This window comes from Branchiostoma lanceolatum, chromosome 5 (genome assembly GCF_035083965.1).
Source record: "Branchiostoma lanceolatum isolate klBraLanc5 chromosome 5, klBraLanc5.hap2, whole genome shotgun sequence".
Classification (NCBI taxonomy): domain Eukaryota; kingdom Metazoa; phylum Chordata; class Leptocardii; order Amphioxiformes; family Branchiostomatidae; genus Branchiostoma; species Branchiostoma lanceolatum.
Genome location: NC_089726.1, coordinates 11,084,911 through 11,098,223, shown reverse-complemented (window position 1 = coordinate 11,098,223; position 13,313 = coordinate 11,084,911). Strand labels below are relative to the sequence as shown.

Sequence of the window (13,313 nt, the reverse complement as noted above, 5' to 3'; positions counted from 1 at the left end):
TAATGACCTAAAGCAACCAGTGCCCAACTTCTGCGCTCACCAGGGAGTTAATGTGACTGCCTGAGGCCACTGTGTTTGTGAAATGTCACAAATGAGCCATTGGTAACTGTTGATTTTGTCAAACAATAGCTCAGTTATATGCACGGACAAGGTTTGATGAGAACAATAAGTCTTAAACTGCATTGCATCTAAAGGCATTCGTCATCCTATAGTCGATGTCCTTAATTCGAATTGAACAGATTGTGTGCAGTTTGTCCCACCAACTCTAGTTTCCCCTCAAGATAGAATGCAGTCAGTCATGATTAAAAAGGACGGCAACAGGTCAATCTGACTGAAAATAGAAGGTGTGTGGATTTACAACTTTACAACATGTTAACAGCCAAGTATGCACTTTTTACGTAGTCCAAATCGTCAAGAAAAACTGGGAGCCCTAAGTTTGGAGCACTGTCTCAGTCTTTCTTTTACTTCCTGCGCAACTGCCAAGACTTCTTCTGGAGTCCCTTTTTCTAAAGCTTCCCTCGCATACGTGCAGCTACCTCGAACACGGGCTGCGCTCACGGCAACCGCGGCGATGTTCTCCAACAACTGTCTGTTCTTGGTGGTCTCCACACGTTTGAGCTGCTTTATTCTCTCGTCTCTTTCCATCTGTATTGTCTGTACAGCCCGCCTGGCTTGCTCTTCTATTTTCGCAATATTTTCTTCACATTGTTGCTGCCATACTTCGCGTCTTGTATTTAGCTCCTGTAGTTTCTTCTCGTGAGCCGCGGCAACTTTCTCCGTTTCCACCAAGAGCGCCCTGACTAAAGCTGCTTCTCTCTCTGTTGCCTCTCGTACCTGTGAGCGAAGACGTGCCCTGTGTTTGGAGAGGCTATTTTTCCGACATATGAACTCGTGACATGACTTACAATAGACGACATCAGAGTCAACGTGTGGTGAATGTGAAGTTCGTTCCCTCTCTTCTGTCGGTGCGGATGAGGATATTTTTCGGCGCGGTGACGACGCCCTTGTACGACGGTTGGAGTCGGCGCATTTCTGACACAGAAAGTCGTCACGATCATCACGGTACCTGGTTGTAGTAGACATGTCGCTGCAGTTTCTACACACATCCCTTGGTGTAGAGTGCCTTTCAGGAGCCGCCTGGTGTGTTGCGTTCCGGACCACATCGTGCAGTTTGCCGACGAAAAAGTTGTCCTTTAGACCGGCAATACCGTTCTCATATATAGAAACCTCCTGCCGACAAGCCGGGCAGCAAATCCTGGTCTTGTTTCCAACCATTCGCTCCAGACACCGCCGGCAGAAGGTGTGAAGGCACGGCAGGACTTTAGGTTGTCGGTAGTCGTCCAAACAGATCTGACAGACCAGAAACTCCCGAGTGATATCACTTGCGAGTTTCTCCGCCATTGTTGCTGTAATGAATAGACTGATCGTTCCAGTCCAGTCAGTTAATGCCCGGGGTCTTTACATGTCATCCTTATCAAGCGTTATTAATGAAATGATAAAGGGAGGATGGACTTGTTTCTAGTTTATATAGGTGACGTCATCATCCCTTGCATCTCGTGACATCTGATAGGACCTATAAACTCACTACATTGTTACCTTAGGGGTAAATGTTGCCGCGTGAAACACGGAATTGTAGTTTGTCAATGTCAAAAAGACTGTATTGTCATGTGTTGTTTTCCTATTTTATTTTGTATGGCCACTGAATTCAAGTTCATTGTGATTAAGGACATGGACAGCTAGCATGGCTAGTGCCAGCAGTGGGGCACCCCGGAAATACGTTTCCTCGGCGGTCGTCCGAAATGTTCTCATTGGAAAGTTAATTTTCGTAGGGCTGACAAAATTTGGTAACGTTAGTGCCATTATTGGATATAATCGAATAGACGAATCTACAAAATGCATTTATCATCACTTGTAACAATAAGGTTATCATGTTCTATCTTAATTGATTTGGAAGCTGATACTCTGTGCTTCCACATTGAAGCATGTATGGGAGGCAACTCGCAGCCTTAAAATTTTGCTATAGATTTTTTTTATAACGTTTACATAATAGATCTGTTTTTGCAACAGATAATGTTGTGAATCAACGATATAAGGAGGTGAAAGTAGGTCTCATCGGAATACCTTTGAATTGTCCCGTAAATCTACATTTCAATCAGCATCAGCATGGACACAGATTATAAGAAACACTCACGGGGCTACCTCAGAAAAAGTCAGTCATTGCCACCCCTGGTAAATACAGCAATTGGTATCGCCCGGCTCCCTGAAATCAAGATGGCGCTGCCCTTGTGAGAAAAATTGTCCGTGGTAATATTTCCAATTTTAAGCAAGGAGTACCTCGTTAACTGAAGAGAAAACTACAGGAAAGGATCTCAGTTGAGAGGTAAGTGTTTGGATAAAATGTTAGCGACAGAAATAACGGGAGAGGGTCGATATCGCCACACAAACGATGGTGGGTCAAAGTGGGGAGGGGGGGCAGAAGGACCATTCTGCAAAAAGTATAAAACGTTAGAGGTTCAAGAGTGAATCAGATATTCTTTAAGTATAAATAGAAAATTAATAGTCGACGAGGGAAGCTGTAAGTAAATACAGATTGTCCTCTTGATTTCAGATGACTCTTTATATTGATTGTTTTGATTTTGTGTGTGTGATTAAGCAACTAGTATAGATTACCAATACTAACGTTATACATTGTATATCTTTCTTCTAGCCACAACTATGGCCGGCTTGTCCAATTATGCCAGAAGGATGGCGAGGCTCAGTGCCCAGATCTTTGGAGAAGTCACACGCAACACTGATAAAAAATCCATGAGGGTATGTCACCATGAACTTGGGCAGTTAATAAAACGCATTTCTTCTGACAAATCCTAATACATGGACATATTGGAGAACAGCTTTATGTTTGAAATTGAGACAATACTCTTTTTCGGAGCTGATTGGCATGATTCGTCAGATATTTAGTGTTCAACACATAGGCATGATAGTACTAAGTACATGTACTCGGATTTTAGATTTGTCATGGTACTCATGCTATCCTGCTGCATTATGAAATAAAGCATTTATAGTATAGTCACATGAAGATGATATTGTTAAGAAGTGCTCAACATCTAGATACATGTACTAGTATACGACAGGTGTCACCATTGATGTACTAAAACATCCTCCTGTTCAAAATACTCAGGTTGTGAAGATGTTCAGTGAAAAGCCCCTCTGGCTCAAGAGGGAAATTGTCGACTACTACCCAAACCATGATGTTCTGGTCAAGATGATGGCTGAACTTCGGAAGATGGGACTGTACAGGTTGGTACATGTGACCAAGGAGGTTTAATCATGATTAAACCTCCTTGATGTGACCTTCCAATATGTCATGTTAGTTTGGACTTTAAGTAGAGCTTAACACGGAAGTGTTGATCAGAAGAACTTATGTCAAGTTGTAAAGTCTTCTCAACGTTTGGTAGAGAGGCCCTCTGCAGGGTCTTGCGCACCATTCTTTGGCAATCCGATCTATTCTGGAATACCGTTGAAGAACAGATGAAAAAAATCATCTCTCTTAACTATTGCTTTGTAAAGATGGTGCTCCTATCTTTATGAAAGAAGGAATAAATAAGTACTGTTCAAATTAAATTTCCACAGAGCTTATTTTTACTTCCACACTGGCAGCTGTCTACCGTTACGGATACCTTTCAACATCATGGCTTCCTATAACCAAGTGTGTTTTGCTAATGTCCAGACAGAAAAGGCAACTTTTGTTGTTCTTGTTACTTTCAGAGACGAACACCAAGATTTCAAAGAGGAGATGACAAGACTACGAGCGTTAAGAGGAAAGGTCAAACCTAAGAAAGGGGAAGGCAAAAGAGCTTCAAAAAGGAAATGATCCTGGCATCATAACTACATTGTTGTAGTAACATAATAGCATTAGATAAGTGATGGTTCAATACATCTTGAACTAAATGTATATACTTGTATTGTGCCCAAGTCCTTGGGAACCAGTTTCTGTTTTTGTTGTAAACTGGCTGGTCATTCAGGAAGGAAATTAAACTCATATTGCTTAAGCCTGACTTCATTTCTTTCTCTCTTTTGTAGCAAGTACCATAGAACTTCCTTGAGAGAAGTAGTTATAGTACTATCCCATATCCATGTTTTGGAGCCTATGGACCTTCAAAATGCAAAACTCTAAAAAGTTCATGATTAATAGCATGTCAGAGTCTAAAATGTCCTGTATAATCACTTGTCAAATTGTTTACAGTGTTAGAAAGGCTAGTATAGTAAAGATTTGAATAAACATATTAGTTGCATGTAGGGGGTCAATTGCACATTAAGACATGTTGTTAAAATAGAATTCCTTTTATTTTTCTTTCCAAAACACCATCATCAATACACAGACTTTTAAATGGAAGAGGGAATATTGTAGATCAAAATGTTTTGACATTTTACTATTTACAGCTCAACCATTTTACCTCTACCACAGAAACACCAAATGACTAATGTGAAGCTCATTCAAAGTACAGATAAAATACTCTGTATTCTGTAATCTGCGAGTGTTCCGTTGGAAACTATTGTTATCCATACAGCCACTATTAAGTTGTCCTGACATGGACAATTGCAATATGCTGCTATTGACCGGCTTAAAACATTCCTGAAAGTATGCACGATGTACTTATAGTTATCTAATTGAAACAACGTGATCAAAGTTAATATCAATCTTTGACTTCAGCAAAGGTAGTATGTACACAACAAATACTTTCTTACAATCAGATGTGGGAAATTCAAAGAATTCATGAGGTTGCATACTAGTAATAGCTGACAGATGCAAAAAAAGTGAAGAATAATTTCAGATGTAACTATATACAGAAAAACAGACTTTCCTCATTGAAAGGTGAAAATCTCTTGAGATTATTGACTTTAATATGTACAAAATGGACTAGAAATCAGGCAGACTCTTGTCCAGTTCCTCCCCTCTGTGAGAGGGGATGGGTGGTAGAACAGGCTTGAGATTTGATCCAGGCCTCGATGTCATCGGCTCCCTAGCTGACCCCGGCCTTGACCCAGGCAGTGACACTTGACCCGACCCCCCTGACCCAGGTCGTGGAGCTAGAGGGGGTGAGGTCAGGGACCCATGCTCTGACAGGGCATTTTCCAGTGCAGCCAAGTCCAAGCCTTCCACTCTCTCAGTGTAACCCCCCGGTTCCGACGTGTCGGAGGATCCTGCAGCAGAGAACTGCCTTGCAGAGGAGAGATCCGACAGACTTGCACTCTCCTCAGACTCATCCGAGCTGGAGTCGATGCTGCCCTGCTGCGCCTGGCTGGGGTTGGCCTGCATGGACAGGAAGGAGGTGCTGGCATCGATGGGAGCCGTCGCCGGGCGTTGCTGATCATGGTCGCCAAGGCCATCCTGATCCAAGGTGTTACTTGGTGCTGTGCCTGGTGGCCTGGAGAACAAGGTGAAAGGTCAGAATTTGCCCTAATCTCAGTCACGTCTCTTTAGACAACATTATTCAGATTCAGTGTAAAGCATTTCAGTCTACCTTAACTGTACTTGATTGTACTTGTAAGTCAGTAAGCTTTAGATTTAAGATTTGTCTGCAAGCGCTATGCATCAGTTCCTGATGCTCGTGAATGATTGATTGATTGATTGATTGATTGGTTTATCAAACTACATATATATTAAATCCACTTTGGATACTCAAGAATTTTACATTAACAATGACACAAAACTGACAAGGGTTGCAAATTTAGATATTGTCAAGTGCAAATGGTGATGCAAGATGTTAAATGTAATGTGGAGTAGTACCTCTGCATGAGCTGCTGGTAAGGGTTGGGCACGATTCCTGTGATGATAGCAGCTTTGGCTGCAGCCGACCTGCGAGCATAGGATGCTTCCTCCTGTAGGGGAAAATTTCATTTTGTTGACTCATATACTTTGCATTCTATCGGTCGAAATGTCATTAGTCTACACTGTCTCTGCAAGAATGCAATAAGAAACACTGGTGGAGACAAAGGTCACATATGTTTACCTTCTACACAGAAAAAGTTATATGCAGTGCTTGTCAATGATTGCCTACCCAACTTTTGTTACTGGCATTGGTAACAGCAGGTCAAAATGGAAAGTACAAAAAAAATTTATCTACCTATCTCTCTACTGTTTCATTAAAAAGACTAGTGGTTGACAGATAGTCTCTAATCAACTTAATTCTGGTGAAATAAAATGCTGTAAGGGAAAAACAAAATCAAGATTCTTAACAAGAGTCTGTTTAGGACTGATAGTACTGGTATAAATAATGGAGTGCACTTACCACAGGTGTCTTCTTGGGTTCCATCTTGCGGAGTTGTCCCGAGTATGTGCGTGCTGCCCCCCCTCCCATCTCCATGTCCATGCTGATGGAGCCTGTAGGCTTGCTCCACTTGGTCGCCCTGGTGGCTGAGTTGGTGGATGTCACACCTATAGAGATGAACCCATTACACTAATTTAGAGTCAAGTCAAAGTTGTCATATCTCCACAATCTGGCAGCAATCAATGGGCAAATTTAAAAGTGAGGAACAAAATATTTGAAATATGGAGGCTGTACATCAATTTTTGTTGTAATCTTGTGGAATTTACTTCACAACCTTTTTAATGTTTCTTGATTGTTTTCTTAAAAACAAATTGAATACTCTCACCAGTCATACTCATAGTTCCATCCTTGGCCTCTGATCTACTCTGGGACCTGGAGTCGCCATCAATGGTGGATGTCTCTGATGATGCAGCATCACTGATGCCCAGGTAGTCCATAACTAACTTCCGTAGGGACGTGTAGGCCTGTCCAAAGTCATCTAAAACATAAATGAACGGAAGATATTGTCAGAACATTGTTGTCAGTACTTGGTGCAGACAATTCTGCCATCCTACCAATCAGTATACGATTGGTGCTCTAACTGACTTAATTCACATTCTGGGCAGGTAGGGGAGCCTCCAAATGTTGATAAGACTATCTGAAGAATCATGTATACTTAAGGGGGTATTTCACTGGACTGCAGCATGTTGTCGACCTTGCTGTGACTTGAATTGGATTTATGTTACCCTTGACTTTATAATGGGAATACCATGCAAAATGGACAAGTATGACTAAAAAGATAACAACATGCATTTTTATCGATGAGATTTGTTGAGCCTTCTGTCAAATCACTCGGTTGTGTGCAGCAGTTCAGTGAGATACACGCTTTATGAATACAATGAGACTTCAGAATTGACGCAATGCCGTCAGACCAAGGAAGGTTTTTACCACTGTCAATGGCCATGTCAAAGAAGCCTGGATTGGTCTGGTTGGTGTCCACGTAGGTGTCCCATCGTGTGATGTTGTAGGCCACCTCATCCTGCTGTATCCCCTCCCTGGAGCTGAGACGTTCGGCCAGGTACTGCCTGGTGGCCGGGATGATGAGGACGTACCTTGGCTCAAAGTAGGTGTTCTTCAACGTCATCACACCCTGAGTACAAGAGTGCTATTTCTTAATAATATTCAAGGACATACGTCTATGTGTACCTACTATCATGAAGCAGTTAATTTGGAACTGCTTGGACAGATTGATTAGATATGCATAATGCATCCAATTGCCATTGATCGAAAACAAGTACATGTACTACCCTGGGTGCCATCCTTATTAGTTATTGGGGCTCCCTTGCAACCTAGGGTGACACCCATGCTATTCATATACTATCATCAAAAGACAAAACTTATAATACTTAAGCTTCCAGAGAACCACATGTAAGCAATAATCAGGTGATTGTGATTTCTAAAACCCCTGTAGATGCATAACACCTACACAAGACAATATGGCTGGAAAATAATACAACATCCTAACATTTCTATGAGATGAATTCCACAGAACCTACCTCCAGTTCCATGTGCACCACACAGGCCAGTCCTTCTTTAGCCACGGCCTCCACAGCATCCATGGTCAGGCCATACAGATGGCCAGCATACTGACAGGTCTGGATAAACTTACCCTACACACAGGAAGAACAACAACATTAGGATCAGCATATCCTCTACAATTTCATCCACTTCAAATCCATAGTCAGTGATAATAGTAGAATGGATGAAATGCTGGTAGATTTTGTGTATGATGTTTGTCACTTGCATACCTGTCTAATGAGGTTCTCAAACCTGTCCATGGACACAAAGTGGTAGTCTTTGTTGTCCTCCTCTCCTGTCTTTGGGGGCCGTGTGGTGTGAGAAATTCTGTCAAAAGATGGAACATACAATACCAAGTGTTACAGACCCAGTATAACAAGCACTGTAAATGGCAAAGAGCAAAGTACAGAACTGGGACATTGAGTGTTGTAACTGAGGCATCAGGGAGGCAAATGTTCTTACCCGTATCCAAAGTAGTCTGGGAAGTCCTGCACCAGTCGAACAGCCAGGTCCCTCTTCCCTGATCCCTGGGGACCAGTCAGTACTAACATGGGGTAGGGGGTCTCAATACTGGGCAGCGTGCTGTGATAAAAACATGTACATTTGTGTAAACATGGTAAAAGTGTTCCAAAATGGTTGGACAGAATCAGGTTGGACCATCTAAAATCTGACATCCACTGTAAGATTTGGTCATCCATAAATGACAAGTTGTTGAATATCGGTAAATCTTGTCAAAGAAGTGGATTGGTTGTTTGTGACTGAAAGTTCTAAAGCCCCTCCACTCGCATGCAAAGTTAGATATCTAAGATAAGATGATGATGATAGCTTGGCCACACCGGTACCTAGTTTTTGCCACATACAAAAGTCTCACCTGTCGTAGACTCTGCTGGCTGTAAGGAAACTGTACACCACATTCCTGATGTGGTCCTGTGCAGCTATGACCTCCTGGGGAGGGTTGAACATGTTGATTGCCTGAACCTGAAAATACACATGATTTATGGAAACATTTATTCCATTTTCCAACACAAAGATTGGACTTACTAATAGTTACAGTTTTCCATGTATATATATTGTATAGCAACACTGATAAACTTTTATGCTAATACACAAGATTTGTTTCTTATCATTAGGTATTTTATAATTTCTTTTTCAAAATCATTTTCATACTGTGAATTGACAATTCTGGGAATGATTCCTGCCTGACCTTCTCTTCCACTTCTGCTTTCTTTCTGTCCAGGGTGGACAGCTGCTGTAACTTGAACAGGATGGACAGCCGGTAGTCAGGGAGGCCCTGGGCAAAGAAAACATCAGTCCATGAGTCTAGGAATCACAGAGACAATGATTTTATCTTTCTCAATACAAGTGTGTTCTACAGGTTAGCAATTTGCAAAATGTACTCGTCAGTCTCATCTGCAATCCTATGAAGGTAATAGAAGCAGAGGATTGGTGTTGTACAGTCAAAATATTCAGTAAGTCCAACTTTTTGTTGTGTTGGTAAGCAGGTGACTGAAGAGATTATACGAGAACAAATTCAGCCCGACAGACCTGTATGGGGTTCCGCATCAGGTTCAGGTCTGTGAGCAGCCTCAGGTCCACCAGGTACTGCACCTCAACTATGCTGCTCACCTGTGACAAGATGGGTAATTTATTTTTCTTAATTAATTTTTTTGATCTAGTAATATGCAGTTACAATGTAATTTGATAGTAAATCAGTAAGTAATCAGTAACTCTTTTCCAAAACATGAAAAGTATTGAATTGTTAACCTCATTGTCATCCAGATCCACAGACTCCAGATAGTTGTGTCCCTCCAGCCCAGCCATGCTGCTGATGGCATTACCAGACAGGTTCAACACCTGCAGAGGAGGGGGGTTAGTGTTTAGTGACACCTCAGGACCAGAGCATCTTACCAGCAAACCAACTGACTACACAGGTGTCACAGGTGACTGAAGAAAGATCATCACTCTTCTTTTATCTTGGCACAAACATTTGCCTGGCATTGGTGACATATCAAAAAGTAGAGTTTTGAATCATTTTACTTTCCTGCATAAGTAAAGGGATCATCATATTTTAGTAAAAAAAAATCGTGGGTACTTGCCTGAAGGTACACTAAGGTCTCCAAGTTTTCTATCCTCTTGATGTTGTTTCCTCTCTAAAAGTAAAAATATCAATATGTATTCAGTAAATCATCATCATAAACAGCAAGTTTTGCCTAACATGGAATGATATAATTCTGAATCAAGGCAATGATAACTGTATAACTGTATAACCGTATGATGTGGAAGTTTTCCTTCAACCTCCTAACAGAACACAGTAAAAGAATTCATGACCCACCAGACTGAGGTACTTGATCTTGAGGTGATCCAGTCCACTGATCTTTTGTAGGTTGTTGTGGGCGATACTCAGATATCTGAGCTGCCTGCAGTTGGACAAGCCTGAGATCTCTGCGATGTTGTTGTCTTGGAAGGAACAAGAGTCAAGGGCAAATGATCTCTTTAAATGAGGATAGAAAATTTGGATAGAAATAAGTTTAAAACTATTAATCACTAATAGAAGTTGATAAAGTTTATAATACAGCTATGAAGGATACTGTCCAGGGTCAGTTTGGTGAGAGCTGTGTGTTCTGATAGGTCCTGAATGGTCTCCAACTTGTTGTAGGAGTAATCCACCTCCTATAATGGAAAAGGTCACAGAAATTAGATCTCTCCAGTGCTTAAAGATATCTATATCATAAGACATCACTATTTCTTCTTAGTCAAAGCAAGATTGGCAGACTTGAAAGGTGCAGCAACTCATATCTGCAATAAACTATTACTACAACATGATATGACTGCAACAACTATAAAAGTACTAGTGTGTTAATGCCTTCCATTGTAAAATAATTCAAATCTGATGAAAGCATCACACAACAATGCCTAAATGCCACAAATGTCAAGAGCTATTCATGTAATAAACACTTAAAAACGTATAGCCGTGCTACAGATGCCCACTACAATATGTACCTTCAGATTTATGGGTGGTTCAAAGTTGAGCAGATCTCTCAGCTCGTTGTGGGAGACATCCAGGTACAGGAGATGTGTCATACAGCTCAGAGCAGACAGGTCTGTGAAGTAAACAAGAACACAAGTTTTAAAAGATATGTATCACTGTATAATTTGCAGATATTCCTTTTAAAAGCTTTGGAGAAGCATTCAAACCACTTTTTGACAAAGACAAAGTCTTTCTACAAAAGCTGCACAGTGACCAAGATTCTAAGTGCATATTGAAAAATATATGACATTTATAGCAGAAGTTTGTACAATCACCTGTCTGTACATACAGTGTACATGACTACAGTTATGTAAACTACATGTAGCGTAATAAAGCTGCATATTTCTGCCATCTCCACACCTGTGATCTGGTTGTACGGCATCTCCAGCCTCTGCAGATGGACATAGTCCTGTAGCAGGCTGATGTCAGCTAGGTTATAACCCTGTGGACAGACAATGGGTAAAAAAAAATTGGGAAATCTTCACACACCATTGAGTAAACTGGTCACCTAAGTGCTGGAAAGAATGTTACCACTGCGGCTTTCAATGATTAATTTGTCAAAGAACATGTTACTTTTTAATAGATGGAATATACCTGTGTGCACTTAACGCCCTTCTTAATTCTCTACTACCTGTGCATAATTTGTACATAATACTAGTAGTAAATCTTATAACAATTGAATGTCTCCTCTATACGCATTTTGATTGAAGCACAGTTTATCTGTCTGTACTGCAAAACCATGAAAACAACTGCAGAAATGAAGGTAATGGTACTGTACATGTGTGCTCTTCTACACCTGAGCACTACATGTGTGTACCAGTTTAACTTACCGGCAATGTGAGGTGCAGGAAGACTTGAGCCGTGCCCCCGGCAGCCTTCCCCAGGTTAGACAGGCCCTGGGCCACCGTCTCCTCATCCAAGATTCCATCAGGAGACAGCTACACAAGTAATGAACAGGCATTCAGTATTTGCATTTGTATTTATTGGAAAACTCTTCACTTGTTGGTATTTGAAGTGAAAGACATTTCGTCCACATAGTAAATTGTGACATGTTTAATTAAAACATTTTAGCCTCCCAACCTCAGGCCCCTCCTCCTCCTGTGAGTCGTCATCGTCGTCCGGTATGTAAGGCACCCCGTACCCCAGGGCGCTGTCAGGCAGCTCGGACGCAGGGGAGTCCGACGTGCCGACCTGGAAAACGTTCGGCGCTCCAAAGCTGATTTCTGGCGGGTCGCTGGGCGGAAGACCGTCCATCCCTCCGTGTTGGGACCAGATGCCGTCCATGTCAGCCATATTTTTCAGAGTAAACTTCGGCACAAAAATCGTCCTTGCGCGAAAACAGGGTGATATGCGTGCGATCTAATCACAGGATGGAGTCGTAGATCAAATGCTTCACGTCTTGAAAGTGTGTTTGTGCCGAGACAGGCCGAATTTAACAAGTTTTCAAATAAATTCAACTGAGCTATATGAACAGTTTATCCGAAGGCCGCCATCTTGTTTCGCCGTTCCCTAGGAAATGAGCAGTGCATTGTGGGATATGAAAAGTGACTCCGCGGGGGGTAGAGGGACCAGATTGCGGAATCTCTCGAGACACCTGTTACACCTCAAAAGACTCGGGGGCATCAACTACCTGCTGATGAAAAAAAGTACGATGTAAACATAAATGACTAAAATGATAACAAATATTTACGGTTTGGAGAACATTTCCGTGAAACGCAACAGTCTTTCCCAATTTCTTTCTTTGGCGCGGCCGTACCTCAGACTGAGGATAGACTGAGGACGAAGCATGACGCTTTTCAAGTAAAATGATAAATGTTGCAACCTGCACCAAGGAGGTTAAAGAATACAAGTAAAATTTAGCAAGTATTCGTTATTGGTATAGATGATAATTTGTTACGGTTTTTCCACAAAACAAACAAAATGGTCACATGTGCCAGACAGAGTCGAGTAGACCCTGAGCCGCTATACAACTTCTGAATACTGAAGTGAAATCATGAAAATCTTGCGGTGGTTTTATTTTCGCGCTGACCTCTCCACCGTAAATTTATGACACCCCGGATATGCGTTTTAATTATATATTACTCCTGTATACAAAATCGTTTCAACCGCGAATTTCAAGCATCGCTAAAACCTCATTTCCCACCTCCTACCGCGAATTAAAACCACCGTGAAAGTGAATGTATTTACAGCATGACCGCAACTATCCATTGTAGAGAGTTAGGTTAATCTCTTTCCTAGCTGTAACGTTATTGTCTTTTATCTTTCAAGTTGGAAAAATTCCTCTGTGAATTTTCCCCAGTCATTGCTTGTTAATAACTATTCAGATTTCGTTTTAAAAAAAAAGGATTCTTCCACGCGCACCATCAAGTAACAACCTGTCTAAATTTCTCTTCTTTTTT

At 41.5% G+C, this 13,313-nt stretch overlaps 3 protein-coding genes across 3 annotated transcripts; 1 reads left to right on the top strand and 2 right to left on the bottom strand.

The window, feature by feature from the left end:
- Positions 1–411: 411 nt before the first annotated feature.
- LOC136435332 (E3 ubiquitin-protein ligase TRIM56-like) lies at positions 412–1,401 on the bottom strand. Its single transcript, XM_066428745.1, has one exon. The coding sequence runs from the start codon at positions 1,399–1,401 to the stop codon at positions 412–414; it is 990 nt and encodes a 329-aa protein (XP_066284842.1).
- Positions 1,402–2,234: 833 nt separating this feature from the next.
- On the top strand, positions 2,235–4,049 carry LOC136435077 (small ribosomal subunit protein mS33-like). The gene is made up of 4 exons (XM_066428274.1): positions 2,235–2,380; positions 2,708–2,811; positions 3,179–3,297; positions 3,766–4,049. The coding sequence occupies exons 2-4, from the start codon at positions 2,716–2,718 to the stop codon at positions 3,869–3,871; spliced, it is 321 nt and encodes a 106-aa protein (XP_066284371.1). The 5' UTR covers positions 2,235–2,380; positions 2,708–2,715; the 3' UTR covers positions 3,872–4,049.
- A 271-nt stretch (positions 4,050–4,320) lies between these two features.
- LOC136435075 (leucine-rich repeat and guanylate kinase domain-containing protein-like) lies at positions 4,321–12,455 on the bottom strand. The gene is made up of 19 exons (XM_066428272.1): positions 11,995–12,455; positions 11,745–11,852; positions 11,275–11,356; positions 10,887–10,987; positions 10,475–10,556; positions 10,219–10,343; positions 9,983–10,036; positions 9,651–9,740; positions 9,432–9,512; positions 9,091–9,177; positions 8,758–8,864; positions 8,349–8,468; positions 8,117–8,213; positions 7,865–7,978; positions 7,257–7,458; positions 6,655–6,807; positions 6,291–6,436; positions 5,789–5,880; positions 4,321–5,426 (listed from the first exon to the last, which is right to left on the bottom strand). Exons 1-19 carry the CDS (start codon positions 12,205–12,207, stop codon positions 4,919–4,921), a joined length of 2,562 nt encoding a protein of 853 aa, XP_066284369.1. The 5' UTR covers positions 12,208–12,455; the 3' UTR covers positions 4,321–4,918.
- Between the last annotated feature and the right edge of the window lie 858 nt (positions 12,456–13,313).